General features: G+C 33.4%; 1 protein-coding gene across 1 annotated transcript in view; it reads right to left on the bottom strand.

Annotated features, from left to right (window-relative positions):
- LOC136024872 (succinate dehydrogenase [ubiquinone] iron-sulfur subunit, mitochondrial-like) overlaps window positions 1-25074 on the bottom strand; it is a 36120-nt gene extending 11046 nt beyond the window's left edge. The window contains exons 1-5 of the mRNA XM_065700398.1: window positions 24893-25074; window positions 12261-12409; window positions 9688-9831; window positions 4883-5078; window positions 2794-2895 (exon numbers count right to left, since the gene is read on the bottom strand). Of these exons, the coding sequence (XP_065556470.1) occupies window positions 2794-2895; window positions 4883-5078; window positions 9688-9831; window positions 12261-12409; window positions 24893-24940 (639 nt within the window). The 5' untranslated portion in view covers window positions 24941-25074. The remainder of the gene's footprint in view (window positions 1-2793; window positions 2896-4882; window positions 5079-9687; window positions 9832-12260; window positions 12410-24892) is intronic.
- Window positions 25075-25355: the final 281 nt, after the last annotated feature.

The following is a 25355-nucleotide window of genomic DNA, read 5'->3' as shown; positions in this document are numbered from 1 at the left end:
CAAGTCTCTTTGAAAAGCACGGTCTCTTTCATTAAAACTTCACCCTCTACCCTCTGCTAATACCCAAAGGGATATATTATTTTGTTAGCGTAAGAACAACTTGTATGTACCCCCTCTCCCAGCCCTTTAACAATTGGAAACTTAGGCCTTTAACTTAGGAAAATGATAGGAACTATTCTCTCCTGTCCACTTTAATAATTAGTTTCCTTTTCTTTCATTCTCTTATATCCTTTTTTAAATTTGTCCTTTTCCTCATTTATTTTTACAATTAACCTATTTACTTAACCTATTTTTACTGTTTTACTCTAGCTTTTTACTATTTCTATTAAACTTTTTGTTAATCCTATTATCTGTGTTCCTACCATTGAAGATTACAAAGCAAAATCAATCCAAATTATACTTTAGAATCAACCTTAGCCAAAGAAATCAAAATATCTCAAAGACGTCGGACATAGAAGGTGAATAAGAATTTAGAAACCCATTAATATACCTGAAAGTTCTATTGAATAGATATTTTATAACTATCAAACATTAGTTATAATTTTGTCTGCGCATAAATGGCAAGTCCCTTTGAAAAGAACTGTCTCTTTCATTAAAACTTCACACTCTATCCTCTGATAAGACCCTATTTACTTAACCTATTTTTACTATTTCACTCTAACTTTTTACGATTTCTATTAAACTTGTTGTTAATCCTATTATTCGTGTTCCTACCATTGTCGATTAGAAAGCAAAATTAATCCAAATTATGCTTTAGAATCCACCTTAGCCAAAGAAATCAAAATATCTCAAAAAGACGGCGGATATAGAAGGTGGATAAGAATTTAGAAACCCCTTAATAGACCTGAAATTCTATTGAATAGGTATTTTAAAATTATGAAACATGAGCTATAATTTTTTCTGTGTATAAATGGCTAAGGTGTCCGTTGAAAAGAACTGTCTCTTTCATTAAAACTTCACCCTCTATCCTCTTCTAAGACCCAAAGTGATATATTATTTTATTAGCGTAAGGATAACTTGTATTTACCACCTATCCCAAACCTTTAATAATTATTAGCTCTTTGCCAATTTCGTAAACAGAAAACAATTTCGTAAACAAAGAGTCGTAATCATTTTAATGAATACATCTACAGGAAACATTTATGATCTAAAATGTTTAGTCTGTAATTTTAGATTGTTTCTAAGTGACACTTGAATCTTCTCTCTCTCTCTCTCTCTCTCTCTCTCTCTCTCTCTCTCTCTCTCTCTCTCTCTCTCTCTCTCTCTCTAATTGAGAAATAAGGCAAATTGACATCATGAAACACATGATTAGGGGAATAGCATTATTCGGGAGCTTTCTGTGGAACATGACAGTTTTTTCAGCTTTAGTCATCAATTTTTCAAACCTTATATACATATATTAACATTAATCACAGTATTATAATTGACAGCATGTACCACTGGAGGAAGGTACTAAAAAGTCCACCCCCAATTTGTCGAATCCAATGTATATATTATTGTGAATCATGATATTATTGACAGGATGTTGACAAGATGTACGATTGAAGAAAGGTACTAAAAACTCCTCCCCTAAATTGTTAAATCCGATGTATTTACTAACATTAATTATAATATTACTATTAACAATAGTTATTGACAGCATGTATAATTGAAGAAAGATACTAATAAGTTCTCCCCAATTTGTCAAATTTTATGCATACATCAATTATAATTTTTATATACTAATATAATTATATATTAATATAGATTTTAAATATACTTATGAAGCACCCACTTAATTGTATTTGCTTCAAATATATTCATATCTAAATTTGTATTGAGAGAATAATTAAAAAAATTCAACAATAAAAACTAATATTAGATGTACTAGTATTTACTATTTACATTAATATTTACTATTAATATATAAGTTTGATTATATATTAATATAAATTTTGAATATACTACTGAAATACCCGCTTAATCGTATTTGCTTTAAAAGGAAGAGTTTTCGATAAGCCAAGAAGCGCCAAGATTTTTTAAATTTTTGACGCCTTTCCCCCCCCCCCCCAATTGAATTAACATTGGTGAAGGTTCTTTCGGAGGGCTTCTTTCACATCCTTGTTCCTTTTTACTTTCCCTTCTGATTGGTTGTTACAACAATTATTCCTTAAATAATCATGAATAAAAAATTGCTTAATTGGACCCGAAAAAAAATTCCTAGGATAAACAGGGATACATTTGCGAGGGGCAGGTTTTGGATAATAATAAGATGCAGAGCCAGAGAAGAGGAGTATTCCTGAATCATGGTCGAAGATGAGACAAAGACTGCTTTAAGATCTTTACAGAAGCTGCAGCTGATCAAACAAAATGACCCTCCCAAGTCATTCTAAGGTCTTTAGGTGAGCCACCCAAGCCGTGTGGACGGCACACTTGCAATCCTTAGGATGCGGGTTCAAATCCTAGTATGCAAATACCCAAGTCCTGGCTTGTTGTGGGGGTCAGTGGCGTGACTGTGAGCTCAGTCACCTGGGACGGGGAGGCTCTGGGCTTTTGAGGCCTGATCCTCAATCCAGTTGGGTCCCCCCAGCACAAATTACACAGATCCTCCGGTTCCAAAGAGGAGAGTACATCGTTTGGCTCCCAGCAAAAGGCAAAAAAGCCATTAAAGCAGTTGAGGATCTTTCAAGTAAGTTAACCTAGGTATTTGACCAAGAAAAATCTTAACGTGTATGATGAAAAACTAGGCTATTCCTCTATGCTGTTCGGCTAAATCTGCTGACTTATTATGCTAAAATGAAAATTAAATATTACCTGCATCAATACTGCTGGTCCAAGATACTTATCTCCGTTCCACCAGTAGGATGGGCAGGCTGTACTGCAACAAGCACATAAAATGCACTCATAAAGACCGTCCTATAAAGAGAAAACAAAAAATAGGTAAAATTAAGGCTCATAATAATCACATTATGCTGATGTGACTATCATAATTTACTATCTACACGCGAAATTCGTCTTCTTTTATGAAGTAAGGCATAAAGACCATCTTGAAGGTAAATTCACCTCGTAGGGGTTGTCTGTAGAACATCTATTGTTCCTGGTGTGGACAATCCAGGATATAATGTACTAGGGAATAATTTAAGATCATTACGGGCCCAAAGAATTTTCAAAATCATATGACAAATCGTTCAGAGTCACCAGATAAGAGGGGAAATCACAAAAATTAAAAAGGTCTAAGCAAAAATTTAAAAATACCCATGGGAAGGGTATAAGCTCTTTTTATTGACTCTATTTTTGCACTCATGTAAAAAAGATTCATCAACTGAAAATCTAAAATGAAAAAGTCTATGACTGAATCCGAAAAATTTAAAAAATCTGAGAAGAGGCCAGAAGTCATAACTATGAATAAAAATGACTATAAATAACTATAAATATTTTTTTTTTGGCTCAAATCAAATTAATATCTAAGCGCTAGAACAGACAGACCCATGGTTTTCTTTTTTTCGTAATCTTAATTAATTTTAGTGTGATAATTATGATGCAGAAGCAGAAAACCGAAATAACAAGAAATTGTTGGAAAAACCCAGCATATTTCAGTGTCTTCAGAGTCACTTCTGAAACACTACGTGGGAGGGACGAAGGGACGGAGGGAAATTCATAGTGCATTCTCGGCAAAATAATAGTTTACAAATAAATAACTCACTTTTAAAATATTTGCTCCCTTTTCTGTAGTGAATTTACAATACAGGTAAAAAATAAAGTTAAAATACATTGATATGGTTATTGAAAATTGTTATTTCATGGTTTTAGGGGGATATACGGTTAGAGGAAAACCCGTATATGATACATTAAACTGGGTTAATAAAAGAAAAACAGAGATCTAATAATTTCAGAAAAATATTCAAATTTCCACTCTGACAATAATTACGGATTGTCAAAGCCGCTATTATTTAGCTAACCTAGCAGGCAACTATTTTTTAACAGGTAACAGCGCATATAAAAAAAAACCACCAACCGGGGGGTTCATTATCATAATTAAGGAGAACTAGAATGCTTACGATTTGATCAATTACTGAAGTGCAAACACATCTAAGGCTTAAGAGGTAGCAAAATTTTTTACAAGATCAGGTGGCAATAGAATATTGTACCATCATATTTGGACCTCTGCCTGGAGGAGGATCATTGGACCCATCTCATTGTGTGTGTGAGAGGGGGGGCAACCCTCTATGCATAAATATGACATGGCATAATATGGGTTTTGAAGTCAGTTGAAATTTCTTATCATTAACTATTTATCATTAGTATCCTTCCGAAGTCCTATGTATAGTCCCATATTAAAGAAATGAATATCGAGAAAGGGGTTTTTAAGGCCAACAGAAATACTGGACGAACAAAGCGAATATTTCAGGACGACAACCCCCTCTCTTCTTCAGCGTTATGAAAGAATTGCTATGGCGAAATGAATGAAATGCGCACCAAATGAATAAAATTCACTTTTTTCGTCCAGCCTTTTCGTTGGCATTAAAAAAACCCACACGGTCTTCATTTCTTAATTTTTTTAGAATAAAAGAATAAGAAATTTTAGAATTTAGAAATTTTAAAATATAAAAGAAATTTAATATTCAATAACTAAATATTAAATTATATTTTAATATATTAAATTATATTAAATTATAATATATTCTTATTATTTAATAATAAGAAATTTTTAAATAAAAGAAGTTAGAAATTTTAGAATAAAAATTTCTTAATTTTTTTCAGAAATAATAGGGGTATCCCCCTATGCTGCCATAAAACAAATTGGCAACAAATTATTAATATTCATGGCTTTGGGCAGGCAATGACATGCAATTAAAGCGTTCTCACTCATAATATAAATGTAAGCAAAAGTGGTTGTACCAACCAGTTTCTTTCTATCTTCAACAGATTGTAGCAATTGCTGTTTGCCCATTTGAGCTTCATCCTCTCTTTGAAGCCAAGGTTGGATCGACCTGTATTGCTCATAAAAGTTGTTCATATCAGGAACAAGATCTTTGATCACGTACATATGAGGCAATGGGTAGATCTTTGTTGCCTTGCTTGATGTCGAATCAATTTTGCTATAATATAGAAACGAGGAGTCTAGATTAAAAGCAAAAAAAAATGACAAAAATAGTTTTTATAATAAACAGTTTTTTTTTATCCTAAAAAATCAAATAAAAATGATTTGAATGTATTTAAGTACCAGAGATAAAAGGTTGGTGCTCCTACAATAAACTTCAAATTAGTTGGTAAAAAAACAATTGAGGTTGCAAAATGGTCGAGTCAATTTTACAATAATATAGAAATGAAGTGTCTACATCACGCATGGGCAACCTTTTTTAGAAAAGAGCCAAGGTCATAAGGGTGAAATGGTTTGCGGGTCACAAAATACAATTTTTGCATATACTAAAAAGGATTTTTTTGGTATTGGCTCTAAGCTATATGCAAAACAAATAAAGCACTACAAATGAAATTCTTACTTTATAATAAGCAAAGTTTCCAGGAAATAAATTTTCATCTTTTTTCAATTTTTATTCATATTCTTAAATGTTTTTTGATAATACAATTTTATATGAATTTACAGATATTTCATTGACAAAACTTCAAAAATGGCGGAAAATGCCATAGGCTGGCTACTTATATTAAAAATTCTGCCAATTACAAAATCCTTTACACATCGACTGAAAAAATAGTGCATAAACAAAGCTAGCTATAGATAGCAAAAGAATCACACATATCCGTAGTATTTGAAATTTTTGCAATAAGATCCTTAAGAATTAAAACAAAATTACATTATCGAACAATAGTATTAAAAATGGATAAAAATGGAAAAAAAGATGGAAATCTGTTAAATAGAAACTTGCTGCGTGTCATAAAGTAAGAATTTCATTAGCAGTGTTTTTAGTTCTGCGTATTGCCAAGGCCATAAATTAGGGCCTCCCACATGCTCTAAGTACTGTCGTTCTTTTTTCATATAATAAAATCTGCAGTTTTTCTTCAATTCGCGTTTTCTACTTAAACTGTGCAAAATTTTTACTTGGTTTTCTATTTATTTTTAGTAAAAACTGAATTAGTTTTCGAGATTTCATGCCATATGCTGAAAACTTCTTTAATTAACTTCTTTAAATGACTAATAAGTTGACTTTATCCTATCTATATATACGACCACAACAAAGTCAAATATTTAATGGTACCCAGAGGACCGAAAGTACAAGACTATTCCATCCCCATTCAAAGGTGCGAAAGGCACATCAACGGAAGCATTAGCAAATAGAACTTGCTAATTTTATTTTTCGAGATTTAAAATTAAATCTCGAGATTTATTTTTCGAGATTTAAAATTAAATCTCGAAAAATAAATTTTCGAGATTTAATCTCGAAATTTTAGTTTTCGAGATTTAAAATTAAAAAGCCGTTGGAATTAGTTAGGATTAAGACAGATGATTCGTATCCCAAGTCAGGGATATTCTCATTATGCACAACCTTTTCCTTTTCAGAATTCAAATAACGTTTGATATTTTCCAGTTTATTTAAGTATTTTACTCAGGTATGTTATTAAACCTATTGTAAATCAATGCCTTGTTACATTTGCTGATGTTTTTTTGCGAGTTCACTTTATGTACTTTATATACAACTCGATTTTTATATTGAAATAAATTAATATCTGGGTTCATTGAGGGTGGCGGGTGGGGCTTTTGTCAGTGTAAAGAATATGATACTTGGACAAAGCCTTAAATGAAGCATAGAATGGTGCCCTTTTATCATTTTAGTGTTTCCTTCACAAGTACCCGTCTCCTGTGGTTTTACCCATTAAAGTGCACTAATAAAAAGAAGAGAAAGAAAAATTGAGAAAGTAGAAAAAACCAGATTAAAGAAAAGATTCCATAAAAGTCTAAAGTAATGAAGATTCCAAAATTAAAATTTCAAAAGAAGAAAAGAAGCGTAAACAGTGATAGAATTTCAAAGATAAAAAAAAATAAGATTTTGTGCGGCCATCAATGAACGCTGCCGTAAACGATACCGCAGAGTCTAGAAATAATATACCAATGATTGGATTTTTGTGTGGCCATCAATGGATGTTTACGTAAAGGACGGCTCAGACGGCGTTCGTAAAGTCGTTCGCAAAGTGTGTTTCCGTAAAGTTTTCACCGCTCATATGAGCCTTGTACTTTACGTGCATTTTGAACATCAAACTATTCATATTTCTGAAGCATTTCATATTTTGGAGAAAATATAATTATAAATAATTATATGGATTAAAATGGAATAGTTGTGGGCATCAAGTCAGGGCTAGTTGTAGAAAAAGCCAAGATAGATAGTCCAATTGAGTGAGAAGCAAACCAGGCATTAATTTCCCCCCTTATTAGGATTGTATAAAAAGGAAGTTAGTTCTAAAGTTCATATTTTCATATTTTAGAAGACATGAGAAATCAGCATATCTTCAGTTTCCTGATTCCACATTTCCAAATCTGTTTAAAACTTTTGCTCTGGAACTCTTTCCCTATTGGTCAACTTTATGAACTTTACGAAAAAAGTTAACTAAAGTTTAACTTTAATGCTTGTTCAAGTAAAGGTTTACGGAAGGTTTACGATGCAACTTTACGAACCTTGCCAATGACTTTGCGAACTTTGAAAACGCCGTCTGAGCCGTCCTTAAGATAGACTACGGTGAAGCATAATGTAGTGTCGAGGAATAAAATGGCGTTGAGCGTTGTTTGTATTTTAGCGCGGCAATCAATGGACGTTAAGTAAAATAAACAGCAGTGTCGAATAACGCAATTTTGAGGAATAATATAGCGTTGGTTGGATTTCAGTACGGCCATCAATGAATGTTTGCTGAAGTTGCCGTGAATATAAACGTAGCGATGAGGAACACTTACTTGATGAAGACAGGGTAACAACGGCGCTATACATGGCAGCAGAATTCCCGGGTAAGCAAATCGCAGGTTCTATTTAGCAATTATGTAATCAAGGGATGATAGAAGAAAAAGAAGCAACAAGTACTTCTGTTCTGCTACCCTGCTCTGTAAAAATTACCCTATAAGCTTCACATTCCTTAAACACTAAGGAAGAACTTTGCCATCATCTGTTCTATAACTACTAGTACTAACAACTCGCTGCAGTATCAAGCCGCCTGAGGCCAACACAGCTAAGCACGCTCTTTCTCCATCCTAATAAATTCAAAGCATCCATCCTTATGCTCTCTCTGGAAGTTCTCATTTCCCTTAAATCTTTCTTTACGACATCCTCCCAACCCGACCAGACGACCTGCTTTCTGTTTAACCCTAGACGGTTGGCCAAAAAGGACGATCTTTGGCAACCTGTCAACTTTCATCCACATGACATCCCCTATTCATCTCAACATATCTCTCATTATAGCCTTAGAAAGCGGGTTTGCATCAGCAGATTTTTTGTACAGCCTACTGTTCGTAATATGGTCAGTAAGTCGGGTATTCAAAACAATCCGTGGACAATTTCTCCAAAAAACATCTTTAGCTTCCAATATTCTAATCTTGGTTTCCAGACTTGCAGACCTTCCTGTTCTTCCAAACTTTTTGACAGTTGATTGCAATATTGTAGACGAATTTCCTCACAGCAACATGCCATATTTTGAAAAAAGGGGGAGTAGGTTAAAACATTAGAAGCTATTAAATCTGCAGTCAAACCTATTTTCTTTGTTGCAGTTAGGTATGCTGAGTTTGAGCTATGGAATGTCAGAAAATCCAATCACCCTTATGAGTTACCCGTAGTAGTTTGTTCTTCTTTATAACAAGTGTTATTGCTGGAATGGATCCTACCACGTAGTGCATTTTAAATCGCAGGGGGGGGGGGGGGGGGCTCCATTGGAAGAAAATAGGACAGAAAATAGCTTGTTATTGTTTATTTTAGCGAAACGTGTCAGACTATTATCTGATAAAGTCCATATACTTTCTTGGGAGAAAAGGATCATAAACATAAAAGAGGTATATTTTAAACCAAAAGTTCTATTATAGCTTCCACCAGATATTAACCTGATTGTGGATGTTTCTTTACCAGCTTCCATTGGGAAGGTATTTTACAGGCAATTGATATGTTAACAAATTAGGTTTGTTTTGATGGGTTTAATTCGTGTTTATTAAGTCTATTGTAAACTTATGCAGAAAAGAGTTTGAGCGAGCAGAAAGAGCCATATCGGTACCAGTCAGCCTGCGGGTCTTAAACTGCGAAGAACCGGCAGCTAGAGTAATTGCATTTTCCACAAGTCAATAAAATTCTGTATTATCTCTTGCATTTATTTGAATGTTGGTGCTTTTATTGAAAAGAACAAAACGAAAATATAGAGAAACCAGAAAGTGTTGCTAGTTTTTTCGTAAAAGAAAAGAGAAAGCTGAGGAACATTCTGTGTGTTTGCTCTCGTCCTAGCCAAGCCAATTAAACCGGCAAGGACGAGCCTTCCTAGCCAAATGGTTGGCTATTCCCTGAGGCACATAGTCGAGTCTCGGTACTGGTGATTATTTGGTTTGAAATAGGGGTCAGTACTTACACTCTCTAAGAGTCAATCCAGCTCCAGAGGCACCTGCAGATATTTGGGAGAAAACACGAGAAGCATCACATGATTTACCCTAACCACACATTACACTCCCAACCGAAAGCAAAGATTCAGGAAATCAGTACCTGCTAAGAATTAAGTTTGTTCTTAAAGACTCACCTGATGCAAGCCAAAGTATTCACACCATTGATGTTCATAGCACACGAGCCACAAATACCTTCGCGGCAAGATCGACGGAAGGTTAGAGTTGAATCGAGGTCATTCTTGATCTTAATTAGGGCGTCAAGGACCATAGGACCGCACCTTCACAAGAAAAAAAAAGAACTTACATTAGAAATCAGAACAACAAAAATTAAAATAGACTTGTCCATTATGGTACAGAGGATATGCGTCCCCCCTATCATAGAAGCTTCAACTATTGGAAGTTTTCACAAATGAATGACGAAATTGAGCATTCTACATCCCAACTTACTTGAGTTAATTTCAAAATTCCACAGGGATCTTCCCTAGAACTTGCATTATTTAGCATTCATATTAATGACTAACATTCAGCACTTAGGGGTATTAGTAAAAAGGTCTAAATCCTTGGTGAGGTTTGAAATTGAGTCAATTGCTTTTCGTTATTCCACAGGAATTCTACAAAATTTCCACAAAATTTTAGAGGGATCTTCCCTAGAACTTGCTTTATTTATCATTCATATTAATGACTAACATTCAGCACTTAGGGGTATTAGTAAAAAGGTCTACATCCTTGGTGAGGTCTGAAATTGAGTCAATTCCTTTTCGTTATTACACGGAAATTCTACAGAATTTCCACAAAATTCCACAGGGATCTTTCCTAGAACTTGCTTTATTTATCATTCATATTAATAACTAACATTCAGCACTTAGGGGTATTAGTAAAAAGGTCTACATCCTTGGTGAGGTTTGAAATTGAGTCAATTGCTTTTCGTTATTCCACAGGAATTCTACAAAATTCCACAGGGATCTTCCCTAGAACTTGCTTTATTTAGCATTCATATTAATGACTAACATTCAGCACTTAGGGGTATTAGAAAAAAGGTCTACATCATTGGTGAGGTTTGAAATTGAGTCAATTGCTTTTCGTTATTCCACAAGGATTCCACGAAATTCCACAGGGATCTTCCCTAGAACTTGCTTTATTTAGCATTCATATTAATGACTAACATTCAGCACTTAGGGGTATTAGTAAAAAGGTCAACATCCTTGGTGAGGTTTGAAATTGAGTCAATTACTTTTCGTTATTCCACAAAATTCCACAGGGATCTTCCCTAGAACTTGCTTTATTTATCGTTCATATTAATGACTAACATTCAGCACTTAGGGGTGTTAGTAAAAAGGTCTACATCCTTGGTGAGGTTTGAAATTGAGTCAATTGCTTTTCGTTATTCCACAAGGATTCCACAAAATTCCACAGGGATCTTCTCTAGAACTTGCTTTATTTATCATTCGTATTAATGACTAACATTCAGCACTTAGGGGTATTAGAAAAAAGGTCTACATCATTGGTGAGGTTTGAAATTGAGTCATTTGCTTTTCGTTATTCCACAAGGATTCCACATGAAATTCCACAGGGATCTTCCCTAGAACTTGCTTTATTTATCATCCTTATTAATGACTAACATTCAGCACTTAGGGGTATTAGTAAAAAGGTCTATTTCCTTGGTGAGGTTTGAAATTGAGTCAACTGCTTTTCATTATTTGCATATAACACTTGTCAAATTGATTTCACAAGGAAGGGGAATAAACAGTTAAATATAACTCGAATTAGATTCATTAGTTGAGTAGACTATCTAGTTCCTGGAAACCAAGGAGCTACTAATGCAAATATAAATTGCAGTACCCTGTAAAAGTTTAAGACCCCTCATATACATGGAGAAAAGAAACTAAAAGTCCATAATTTCTAATGGAAGAAGTAGTTTACAAGCGTTTTATAGGTGAGGATGAATAATGATAAAAAGCAATAGAAACAATCTAGTAAAAATGGCATATTTAGATATTTCTAGGGCGAAGGGAGAGAGCAGTATAGCTTTGATTTCAAATAAACAAGTCGAAATATGACAAATGAGTTTGCCAGGAATTGGCAATGGACTGCCAAGATATACTATAAGCAAAATTGGATAAAACTTAATTTGTTTTTGAGACCAGTATAACTGACTGATGAAAAAAAGTTTCTGGTGTTTCTGTTGAGCTTAAATTGTCAAGAATGAACAATCTTCATGGAGATAGTATTCCTTGATTCCTTCAAAAAGGGGTTCAACATGCATTTAAAGCCTCAATGTTTTGGAATGAGGTAATTCAGTAGCGGCATATTCGATACCGTTAATTACCTGGCGCCAAGAATATAGGAAAAAAAAGAAGAAAAATCTCACAATGAATTTGGTTCAAAAGGTTTACAAACTAAATGTTTGATGGATAAGTCAATTTCTTATGATTTATGTATTTCATCAGGCATGGGTAGAAACTTTTTGTTTGGGGGGGGGGGGAAGGTGGGGATGGGGGCAATATACAAATGTTAATATATATTTTCATCAAGAAGCCTTCTTGTCCCATACACAGGTCCCTGTATTTTGCCCTGGCTTTTTAAGATCATTTTTGAAAATGTACAGGAAAGTAACATGAAAAGGGAAAACAGCAGACTTGGATCAAAAGCTAAAATATAGGTTGCACTTAATCACTAAAATGAATTGTAAACAATACAGGAAACTTACGTGTTGAGATCAACTTCATATGTTTGCAAGTGTGGCTTATCGCCATTCTTATCAGGGTCCCACCTGTAAATGTTGAACTTCTTGATTTTTGCTTCCTTTTTAGGTGGGGTATCAGCTTTTGGTAGAGCTGCTGCAGCTGCATACTTTGCCTGAAAAAAAAAATATAAATTAATAAATAAATAACTGAAGAACCCCGAATTTTTTATACCTCTATTCTACAAAGCTCAATGTTTGCTCTGAAAATCATTAATGGGAAACAAAAAATTGTTTCCCCATGCCATTGAATAAATCACTCATACAGTGAAAATTAATTTACATTTCTTTGTTTAGTTTTGCTTATTTCTTTAGAGCTGCTGCAGCTGCATACTTTGCCTGAAGAAAAACAATGACTTAATTCATAGTAATTTAGATACTGACTTAGGAAATTTAGTTACCTATTCAATCCATGCGATAAATAGGGCCGAATAAATGGGCGATTGGGCCCAATCGGGCCCTAAGCTGCCATCAAAATGAACAATTGATTTTCGAAATTTTGAAATGTTCTTAACAATGTCATTGTGCATTGCTTCTGGAGAAAGATCATTTTCAAGGCTAATACCAATAAAAGAAACTACTTGGTATCAACAACAATCAGGATAGACTAAGTAGTTAAGCAATTATGTTCATTAAAAGTGAAGACAAGGAAAATATCACGCTGAAATTTTTTTAGAAATATGTACATTCAAGTGCCCATATTCAATTATATACATTTGAAAGGGCATTTTCAGCATTTTCATGATATCAAGGGAACAGAAACGTAAATTAAGGTAAGCACAAAAAAGGAGAAAAGAGGACAAAACCGTAAGCTCAAAACGAACAAACTGGACCGTCAAATGAGACAAAATCCAGAGAACAACCTGAAAAATGTAAATGTAGAATGGGTGATGATGAACAATTTAGACCATCAAAAGTGACAAGACCAATCCAAGCAGCTAAAGCAAAAGGCACTGAAAATGTCCAAAGAAGTTAGAAACGAAAATAAAGATCAAAGAGATATGTATTTAGAATACTAGCGAAACCGACATTTAGAACAAGTCAAAACGAAATTGAAGAGCATAGAGATACGCAGTTAAAAGAAGATGGCAGCAAGAATCACAATAACTCAAAAACAAAAGTGAAGAACAAACAAAATATGTGGTTACGAGACATATAACAATGAGGATCAGAAACGAATCAAAATGAAGATAAAGAAAAGATAAATGTTGGGTTAGAAGATATACAACCACAGGAACAAAGAAATTTGGAGTTAGAAGATAGTCAACAGCAAGAATTACAAGCAATAGTAGGAACAAGAATGTATTCCTCCTTTCAAAAATGGAAAGGAGGAATAAAGAATTATAAGGTTAGCAGACAGGCAAAGCTGAGTATCAGAAAGTGTCAAAATGACAGTAAAGAACAAAAAAAATGTGCTGCTTAAGGACTGTGGCGTAAAACCCAGTAACAACCTATAAAGATGCTGCAAACTCCACAAGTTTTATTTACAAGTCATTGGGACCCTTCAGCTCTGTATGTATTCACTGTGGAGTCCTCCATTATTACACAGGAAAAGAAGCCAACAAAGATGAGTTACTTGGGGACTGCAGCCTGCTTGGTCAATTGCATTCTTGCATCAACAATTTCCAAATGAATTGGTTTGGTCTATTATATGACATCACTTGCTCTCTAAACAAATACAAAACTGGAACTCATGTTTTGCTTCAACTTAGTTCAACATAAACAGTGATCAAACCAAAAATCGCCAAAATGTTTCAAACAGCTGGACAAATCTATTACAAAATGAATTTAGCAGCAAGCCCATCACAGATCCCTGAAGGTGATTTTGGACCATATTCATATGACCAAATGTAATTTTTAGACCCCAATGGAGATATTAAAGAACACCTTTCACATCTTTATAAATTATTAAATCCACCGTAAAACAGCAGCTCTCTTGGAAAATATGTTGTGACACAAACAGCAATGCTAAAGGTTACATGAAAAATGCAATGTATATATATATATATATATATATATATATATATATATATATATATATATATATATATATATATATACATATATATATATATATATATATATATATATATATATATATATATATATATATATATATATATGTATATATATATATATATATATATATATGTATATATGTATATATATATATATATATATATATATATATATATATATATATATATATATGTATATATGTATATATATATATATATATATATATATATATATATATATATATATATATATACATATATATATATATATATATATATATATATATATATATATATATATATATATATATATGTATATATATATATATATATATATATGTATATATGTATATATATATATATATATATATATATATATATATATATATATATATATATATATATATATGTATATATGTATATATATATATATATATATATATATATATATATATATATATATATATATATGTATATATATGTATATATATATATATATATATATATATATATATATATATATACATATCCTGTTACATCTCTTCTAATAAGTCATTGCAATGATGACACAGCAGCAACTAGTGCCCAAACATAAATGTTTCCCATCATCCCACTAGATTATTAATTATTTCTGGATGAAGTGTCATTACAAAGAGGTTTCCAGACAACCAATTTGAATTTTTCTTTGAAATCTCGGTTTTCAAAGCAATACTTGTGCTGGTTTTTGCCAAAGTTTTGACTTTTTATCTTATTTCACAATCTTAGGCAAGTCTGCCTCAATTTCTTTAGTTGTTTTCCATGTGCTCTATCCATCCATCAATGCATATTAGAGTGCAAGATTTACCAATAATTTCGGAACTTACTCTTACAAAATAAGTTACTGGTAACTTTGGTAAGTTACCGCATAAGTGGTAAGTTTCAAATACTCATGAATTTAAAAGAAAATAATCTCTTCTCTGACAGATTGATAAGACAAAATATTATTTTCCCATCATTTTATTTGTTTATTCCCTACTTCATTTACACAGGGGGAAAATTATAAAAAAATTGCACTTAGGCTTCCAATAATTCTTTAAGAGATAAGCTAGAGCTGCTGTAGCTGCTCCTCATCTGGTGCATCTTCAAATGCTATGTTTGGCAGATCATCTTCCATCAGACCATCTCCAATATCATGTGGCAGTGAACTATTGATAGAAAGACATGATGGCAGTGTCAACATGCCATCCAGCCTTTCAAATCAATTTTCAGGTATTTTCAAAGCTGTACAGCAATACTCATTTTTTTGTTATTAAGTGACTGATGGACCATAAGAATTTTGTTTGCTGTATTGTGCTTGATGTGGTTTCAATGGTGGGTCTATGCTAGTCCATAGCCTGACCAGAGTATGTTGCAGAACGCTACAGTAACACAAATTCTTGAGAAATTTTACAGCCACTCCTGCAAGCACCACCTTTGCAACAAAAAAAAAAAACAGCCCACCAACAAGCTGCCAATTCGACAGCTTTTGTAGTCTCAAAGTACAATGATTTGGGAAATGTGCCACTTTTGGAGATGCAGCTACTGAGTTCTGAGTTCAAGACCCCAACAAAGTCAGCTTCAGATCTATTGTTAAATAAATCACCACCCTTCCAAAACTGGTACAAAAACTTAGCACGCTCTTTGATTCAACTTACGTGCATCCGTCAACTCATCCAATAATGCAACGTTTTGCACAATGCTAGACCATTTTCTGGCCAAATCCATGTGCTAAAATGTACAATTTAATTGAAACCGTATGGTTTTACCCATCATGCAATCTTACCTTTAAGAAAAAGTTGCAATAATTTTACACCCATAAAATCCTATATACAAAACCTTTATTTTTGACACCTTATTTACATAGCATTTATAGAAGAAAAACTTACATAATAAAAACAACAAAAGAGAAAACTTTTCTAAGCTACCTTGCACTGAGCAGAATAAAAGCTGGTAACAATAGCAGTTTTAAAAATTAGACGTGTTTTTTTTTTATCTGATACTAACAAATGCAATAAATAATGAAAAGTATTTGATAAACATATGCAGTGATGAATGGATAGAGACCATGGAAAACAACTGCTGCTTTGTCATCATTGCAATGTCTTATTAGAAGAGATGTAACAGGAATATTTTTTCATTAATAGGCCCTATTACCTGCACAATAACTGGATACATAATTCAATGATTATTTGTTCTATAGTTAAAGATAGCCAGTAAAAAAAATCAAGTAAAAAGTCAAAAACTCACCAAATTGAATTGACTTCTGCTATGAACGTCTCATTTATTTAGACTGACTGACGTATCACATATCCCCGTTTTTTCTTTGTACTCAGGCAGAAAATGACAGAGGTAGTCCAGCAGAGCAATATCAGAATAAGCTCAAAGGGGTATGACTCATGCATTGAATCTGATTAATGAATTTTTTTTTATGATAGATTTCAGTGAAGTGGCAGCTCTCTTAAGTATGAGTTCAATCAAGTACATTTTGTTCATCAAAAACTCACACTTACCAGTTACGAAACTTATCTGTAAGTTTGACCTAAAACTTACGATTACTGGTTAAGTTACCAAGTGGTAACTTACATGTTGCACACTAATGCATATCTTTATGATATACTTCTCATAATTTATTGCGTTCATTAGTATTGGGTGAAAAGACACACATTTGATTTGTTAAATGGCTATAGTTACCCTTTTATTCTGCTTGGTTGACCCTGTTAACAAAGAGTGGCTATATAAATAAATCATTTTGAATGCTAATTGTGTTACCAAAGCTTTCTGCAAGCATTGCAATTGTTCATTAATCAAAAATACTTTTCACCAAAAGCTTCACCTTGTGCTATGGGAAAAGGCACCAATTGACATCCATGAATATTATGATGTACAGAAATCATCAATCCATGAGAAATTTGCTGTTGCAAAAAAGAAGCGCATGAACAAAGAGTTGCATGAAAGAGGCAATGGTGCAGTATCTGAAGATGTCAGCACTGATTCCAACAGTTCTGACAAAGGTGGCTCTAACCAGGTTCCAGTACATCCAAATACTTTAGCTGGAACATCATTGCTTCGCAGTACTTTTGGGTCTTCTTTTCTAACTCCTATTGTTTGTTCAAGTTCCCTCCCTCTTGCTTCTGTAACCGAAGTGGTGCAGCAACCAAAGCTTACATGTATCCAAAAAGTGGCCACAGCACAACAGGACTTGTGCATTGTATGCATGCAATATACAATTCACTGCGGTCAAAAATGAATATCTTGCAGAGGCAAAATCCAGCTATGAAGGAAATTTTGGATTACAAAGTGCAAGTCAAATACCTGGATGAATGCTTTGCTGAAAGGATGCTTGACATTAAACTGGAAATTCAGAATTGAAAACAGCAAACGTTCTTTGTTCTAATGGATGTACAAATATTAGACAGGAACCCATTGTTAACTTTGCCCTTGTCACTGACAAAGCTCTCTTCCTTGAATCAGTAGAATCTAACAACAAGCAGCAAACTGCACAATTTGTAGCTGATGAACTGGAGCAAGTTGCTAAGGTTTGATGCCCTGTTATGACTGGAGACAGGAATGCAATAATGGGGAATGACAACATTGGCCTTGATAATCCCATTGTAAATAAACTTGCTACCTTATTATCATAGCAAAAATATCCCCACCTTCAAACCATTGGGTGCATCCCTGACAGTTTGAATCTACTTGTTTGAGATACTAAGAAAAGCTTAGACCAGTGTGTCAATAATATCTTTAAGGTCATCACATTTATCAGGTCTCATCACATGGTTCAAGTTGTCTGTAAAGCAGATTATACTTCTTGAAAAAATTATCTGCCCAGAAATACCTATTAAAACTTGCTGGAGATCTATCTACCAATCTATGCACTTCATGAAAGAATCACATGTCAACTGATAGAAGGTGTGAGATAAATGAGGGTATTCAGGATACCAGAAAAGTGCTTTTTAATTATGTGAAACAGAAAGCCAATTTCACTTGGCTGCCACTTCTTTGAAGGAGAGGGAGCTCTTGCTTTGTGTATCATCCCATACCTCAATTTTCTACAGGGGCGTAGGAGACTGTACCGCTTTTGCCAGTCTCAAAGGCCAAAGAAAGAAAAATCCATATGTACCTAAAAAATAAGAGGATATTTGCATATGATCCTGTCCTGGCTGAGACTACTCTACTTGATCTGCCTTTTGGTGTAAACTCACTGACACAGGATGAGTTTACAGATGCAGTAAGTCAAATCAATAAGCTTGCTAAACTTTCCTACCAATTTTGGAAGGATGGTGATTCATTTAACAAAAGATCTGAAGCTGACTTTGTTGGGGTCTTGAATACAGAACTTTGTAGCTACATCTCCAAAAGTGGCTGATTTTTCCAAATCATTATACTTTGAAACTGCAAAAGCTGTTGAACTGGCAGCTTGTTCGTGGGCTGTTTTATTTTCTTTCTTTTTTTTTGCAAAGTTGGTGCTTCTGGGAGTGGCTGTAAAAATCTCAAGAATTTGTGTTACCAAAGCCTCCTGCAACAGACTCTGGTCAGGTTATGGACTAGACAGACCCACCATGGAAACCACATCAAGCATGAAACAGCAAAAAAAATCTAATGGTCCACTCAATAGCAAAAAAAAAATTGAGCATCACTGTGCAGCTTCAAAAATAACTGGAAATCAACATGAAAGGCTGGAAGGGATGTTCATGCCGCCATCATGTCTTTCTATCAATAGTTCACTGCTACATGATAGTGGAGATGGTCTGGTGGAAGATGATCTGCCAGACATAGCATTTGAAGATGCACTAGATGAGAAGGAGGAGCAGCTGCTGCAGCAGCTCTAGCTTATCTCTTATAAAGAATTTATCTGAAGCCTAAAGTGGAATTTTTTTTCCCCATGTAAATCAAGCAGGAAATAAACGAATAGAATGATGCAAAAATAAAAAAAAATTCTTATCAAATTGACATTGAAGAGATAATGTTTTCTTTTAAATTCATGAGTATTTGAAACTTACCACTTCTGTAGTAACTTACCAAAATTACTGGTAACTTGTTTGGTAAGACAAGTTACATATATATTACCAAGTTTGGTATATATATATATATATATATATATATATATATATATATATATATATATATATATATATATATATATATATATATATATTTGTTGGATTTGAATTATACTTAAAAATTTAATATATAAAGGGGGGCCCTGCAAAAAAAAATCCAATTGTGCCCTGCACTTATTCAATCCAGCCCTGGGAAAAATTGAGGATATTCATGTTGATCAGGCACCTAAGTAATTTGTGTACACAATAGCATTAGCTGTAAATTACTGCTGAGGTTTTGAAGAAACAGTTGTAATGTCCAGTCCTCTTGTTAGTCAAATGTTTAGTTAAAATCCATCAAACCTAAACAACCACAGACATCACTACCAATTGCATTGCAGAGGAATGCAAAAACAAAGATAAAAATAGCGACTAACAGAAACTATCTTATGTTGAAACCTGAAAAGGTATGGGCAGATACATTTAAATACAGAATTACAACAGAGACTTTTTCCTCAGGAGCCCTCTAAAATATAATTTTTCCACAGTCTGTGATTCAACTTTAATACTTCATTGCATTTGCTAAGAATTTGCTCTTGGAGTTAACATCTTGAATTCACCAAAGGCCAAACAAATTTGGGGGGTAATGCAGATTTTTAGGCCAGGTGATGCATTTTAGTACCAAAACTCAGGGGAATGTTATCCTAGTCCCACATAGGCGTGAAATATGGGTATATATGTTGGAAGCATCCTTTTTGGTGTTGAACTCTATAATTTTCTTCCAAAAAATTATCTCAAAATCTGATGGGCCACATTATTAATGATAATTATTTTATTCAGTTACAAGAAAAACACACAAGTTTACAAGGTCTTTTCTAAGATAACAAGTTTTTTTTAACCTTTTCTGGCTTTGAGCTGATTTTGGCCTATTTTTGTAAGCTTTTTTGACTTTCATACACAACTAATTCAGGTTGATGTAATGAAATTTGCTAGTAAATATATAGACTTAGACTATACTCCAAAGTTTGCTGAATTTGCGTCATTTATTGTCCTTATTTAGCTGATAACTGGTTTATAATGCAAAATACAGCCAACTTAAAAGAAACACATAAAATCAGTAAACTTATTAGGCTACTTGTTTTATTTCTAAATGTATTAAAACTAGAGAAAAAAGTCCTGCTTCTTCAAGAAAAATGAAAAGTTTACATAAAAATTTGATACAATGGCATAGCCATCCTCCAAAAGTAGCCCTTGAATTCTTAAAATTATCCTAATAGTGTTCCATGATTCTCATGAAAATTAAATTTTTCCAAGTAGGCTAGTATAGATTTTTGTTTTTACAAGATTAACAAATATAAGTGTATCAAACCAAAAAAGCAATATTCAGTTCATTTTTAGAGTGGCATGTTCACCTAGTCTAAATATTTTTTTTAAGCATATTAGGTCACTCTTAGTTACTACTTTAGAAGTTGAGCACTTTCAAAGGAGAGATGTTCATAAAATAAAAGGTATTTCATCAGGTTTCTGACTTTATACTCTTTCCAAAGATTATGGTCACTTTTCTGACAAAGCAAAACAACAAGCAAAGTTTATTCAATGAAATCCAGTTTTGCTGGAGGAATTATGAGCCCCTTGAGGCTCAATATCTAATCTCTTCCCCTCATTTGTGCATACTTACTCTTTTTTTGCTTAAAGACAAAAGCATGGAGTGCCAATTATCATATATATTTGTGTTATTTTTAAGTACCTCCAAATGTCCTGATTGTTCAAAAGTCAGGTCAAAAATACTTTCAATTATTTCTGTTTTCCTATATTAATTACCTTTAGACCAATCTTCAGCATATATTGAAAGTTATCTTGACTTGAATGAATAAGATTTTCCCATTAACATCACATCTTCTACTCTTAATTGTCTTAGGTTGTATACTGCAATTGAAAATGAAAATAGTGTGGTACTTAGTACTGCAGTGGAGTTTAAGTGGAGTGCTGCAGGGAACTGTACTGGGTCCAACTCTCTTCCTGATTTACATCAACAACATATTTAACCATATTGACAATGGCATGCACCTGTTTGCTGATGATGCCAAACTCTTTGGTATTGCATGCCCTCAGAGTATCCAGCTTGATATAGATGAGTTACAAGTTTGGACCCAAGACTGGCTTCTCCAATTTAATGTAGGAAAGTGCTGTGTATTACACCTTGGACCCAATAACCCAATGGCAAACTACATGATCTAAACCCCACCACCAAAGTAAGAGAGCAACTAGAGAGTAGAGCAGAAGAAAGGGATCATGGTGTAACCATTGATGATAAACTTAAATTTCACAGCCATGTCCAGCATGTTGTTTCCCGTGCAAGCTCTAGTCTTGGACTACTAAAATGAACCATCAGCAGCAGACAGGCATCTACATTTATAAAACTATATAAGGCTCTCATCAGACCCCATCTCAATTTTGGCATGTGTCAAAATGCATACAAAGTCTAGCATCAACCTCATATAAGGACCGCCTCAGGTACCTTAAACTACCCACCCTGGTTTACAGACGCTTGTGCAGCAACATGATGCTTACTTACAAGCTGCAGAACAAAAAGTCAGCAATCTTTGGCAGCAATCTCAGTAGCCGCCAGCAAAACACAAGAGGACACTCCAAGAAGCTACCAAAGTCAAGCTCCTGATTGAAAACTTGCCAAACATTCTTTTTGAAAAGAGTCATAAACCATTGGAATCAACTGAAAGATTCAACTGTCAGTGCTCCCTCCATCCAGTCCTTCAAAGATCAACTTGACAAAGAGTAGGAGAAGAAGCAGTGGAGGTTCAACTGGCAGTCATTAACTCAAGAGCACTATAGGTCTGGAAGACCTTAAAGCTCTCAGATGGATTAAGGTAAGGTGATTTAAAATACAGTGGATTGATAATGTTTGATTTCTACTGCTAATATGAATAGCAATGAAAAGAAACACAAAATCTTATTAATAGAAAATTCTGCATATTAAAAAGCAAAAGATTCATTGTTTGTTGTTGTTTTTTTTACCTTTTACATATCCTAGGAGTAGGCTATATCTAGGACTATTGGAAAAGGGGAGGTGCATAGTAAGAAAAGAAATCCAATATTTGGAAAGAGAATCAAATAAGGAATATAATGGACTACTTTTATTTTACCAGCTTTGTTTCTTTTAGAAGCAATCAACCATCTAAGAAGTATTCTCTCTTGGTCCAAAGATATCAAAGAATTTGTTTAGGCTACTTTAATTATTAGCCTATGTTTCCAAAAACAGCTGACCAACAATTCTATTTCTGGACAAAAACTGTTAGCTAACTATTAGATGACAACAAAAACTTTAAAGCATGTTGATAACACTCTACTTATTAGCCTATATAATAGAATTAGGTAAAATTTTAGCAGTTCATATAACTGGCTTACCAATAAAGTGAACATATCACTTGATGCCTTTTTTTATGTTCTTTACAAATACAATAATTGCTTCTACCTTAAATTCAAATTTAGACACTTTTTAAGCTAGCCCAACCTAACCTAACCTTTTTATAAATAATTTTAGCACTGAGAAAATGTAGCATTATTTTTTTCAAAAATGTTCAAAAAGATGGTGCTAAAAAAACATAGTATTATTTTGTGGAAAACAAGTGATAAGTCATACTTTAATTAAAATTTGTCATTTTTAAGAGCTCAAAAAGTGCTTAAATTTGAATTTGTGGTAGAAGTGATTATTATATTCATAAAGAACATAAAAAAAGGCATCAAGTGGTATGTTTGCTTCATTGGTAATTCAGTTAAATGAACCATCATATTTTTTTTTAATTTGTCATTTTTAAGAGCTCAAAAAGTGCTTAAATCTCAATATAAGGTAGAAGCAATTATTATATTCATAAAAAGCATAAAAAAGGCATCAAGTGGTATATTCACTTTATAGGAAAGCCTGTTACATAAACTGCTACAATTTTACCAAGGATTACCCTTAAAAGTACAAGGCTAGTTTTAGAGGCATTGCTAGCTAAAACAATTGGGGTTGGGATGGACTTTACAAAATGGATAGTCATTTTTACCACCCAATTTGGGGTGATATTGCTTTTGAATTAGGGTATATTTTTTTCTTTTTTTTACAGACAGACTTGCCTTCTTTTGTCAATTTTGCATCATATATTTCTATTCACCCATTTACCAAATAAAAAAATTAAGCCATTAAAAGTATCAACACTTTATACCAATATTTCACCAACTCAACTTTTTATTAACCAGATAAAAACATTGGCAGGAAGTTAAAACATTGGCATTGGAAGGGTGTCCTAGGTTTATCTCTATATGTGATTCCCCTGGTAAGCCAAGCATGTACCTATTACAGTCAGTAATGCCTATTTCAGGAGTTTAGGAGAAAAACAGGCACTTAACCTCCCCCCCCCCAAAAAAAGCATTTTCAAAATTAATTGGGGGGATCTATGGGAAATCACCCTGACCCAGTTGATGCCACTGGTTTTAATCTATTTAAAATTTGGGTAAAATTCTAGTAAATTGACTTCTTGCTATCTTGGAAAGGGTTTAGGTTACAAAAATGAAACTCTCAGGGATGGGTCTACAGGCTAAAGTATGTCCAGGGAAAGTATTTTAAAGTAGGCTACCCATCTCTACTCCTTCTCCCTCTAGAGGGCCCTGAAATTTGCCTATGTGACCTATTGAAATTTTGACAAAACAACATTTTACCTTAAATTTCAGTTACTAGTTGCTTTTTCTCTGCCTTTAGTTCTGGAAATGCAATTCCTGTTATTTGAGTAGAATTTTGAGCCATATCAATGTTTTTTTTTCAAAATTTAGGAAATGTATTTGCATATCTTTAAAACCTTATAAAATGGAATTGAGCAAAGTTATGAAGCTGAAAACAATTTTGTTGTACTTCAATTAAGCAGAAGATCTATTTTGCAAGGTTTCACTTTTATAACAAACATATTTTTAAAGGTCATCAAAGGTCAGTGCCCTCTAGAGGGAGAAGTAGTGGAGGTATATGCTTCAAAATACCTTCCTGGGACATACTTTAGACTGTAGATTCATCCCTGAAAGTTTCATTTTCCTAACCTAAACCCTTTCTGAGATAGCAAGAAAACAATTAGCCCAATTAGAATTTTACCAAAACTTGAAGTTTACACACCTTGGCCAAGTAGACATCTAAATACAACATAAACTGAGGCCTATTTATTACTCTATGTGCTTGGCACAGTCACAACAACCCACAAAATCTGATAGCACAGGTAGCCTACTTAAACACCTATTTGTTACATAACACATTAGCTTATAGATACAGGCTAGCCTATACTTATTCCAGCAGAAATTATGATGTGCAATACCTAGGCTGAGAATATACCCACAATATCAAATTAGGTTGGTTGTTTTCATCTTTTAAACAGTCAACTCAAATATTGGCTAGACTAGCCTAGGCCTGTAAAAACAATTCAATTAAAAGCACACAGCTGGAATCTTCTAATGCTAATAATAAAAATTTTATTCAACTTACTGTGGATTGAACTAATTTTGGGATTGAAGAGACTACTTTGCTGCTCATTGTTTCTCTCACCAAACACAATTATGTATTAAAACTCGAAATTTGAAATAAAATTCTCTTAGATTCTTTTACATAACAATAATTTGTTTTAAGAATGCCATCTATTTCGACAAAAATGAAGAATGATTCTGTCATCTACAGTAATTATCTGTCAATTTAGTTTCTCAAGACTACAGATTTTTCTACAAATAAGCAAAATTACAAAATAATATTCTAAAAAAAAGTATTTTAAAGTCTATTAATTAAAATTTTCCTATTACACATCGCGAGAGCACTTCTTTTTCAAACTTTACTGTCACATGTGATTTTCTTTCGGCATCTCACTTTATTAGCCAATATCCCAGGGTTCCAGTATATTCTTTATTCGTCGATGAGAACATTCTCTTTCTATATCTATATCATGGAGGCCATTGAC

Source organism: Artemia franciscana, chromosome 1 (assembly GCF_032884065.1).
Source record: "Artemia franciscana chromosome 1, ASM3288406v1, whole genome shotgun sequence".
NCBI lineage: Eukaryota > Metazoa > Arthropoda > Branchiopoda > Anostraca > Artemiidae > Artemia > Artemia franciscana.
This window is presented reverse-complemented; position numbering and strand designations above follow the sequence as displayed.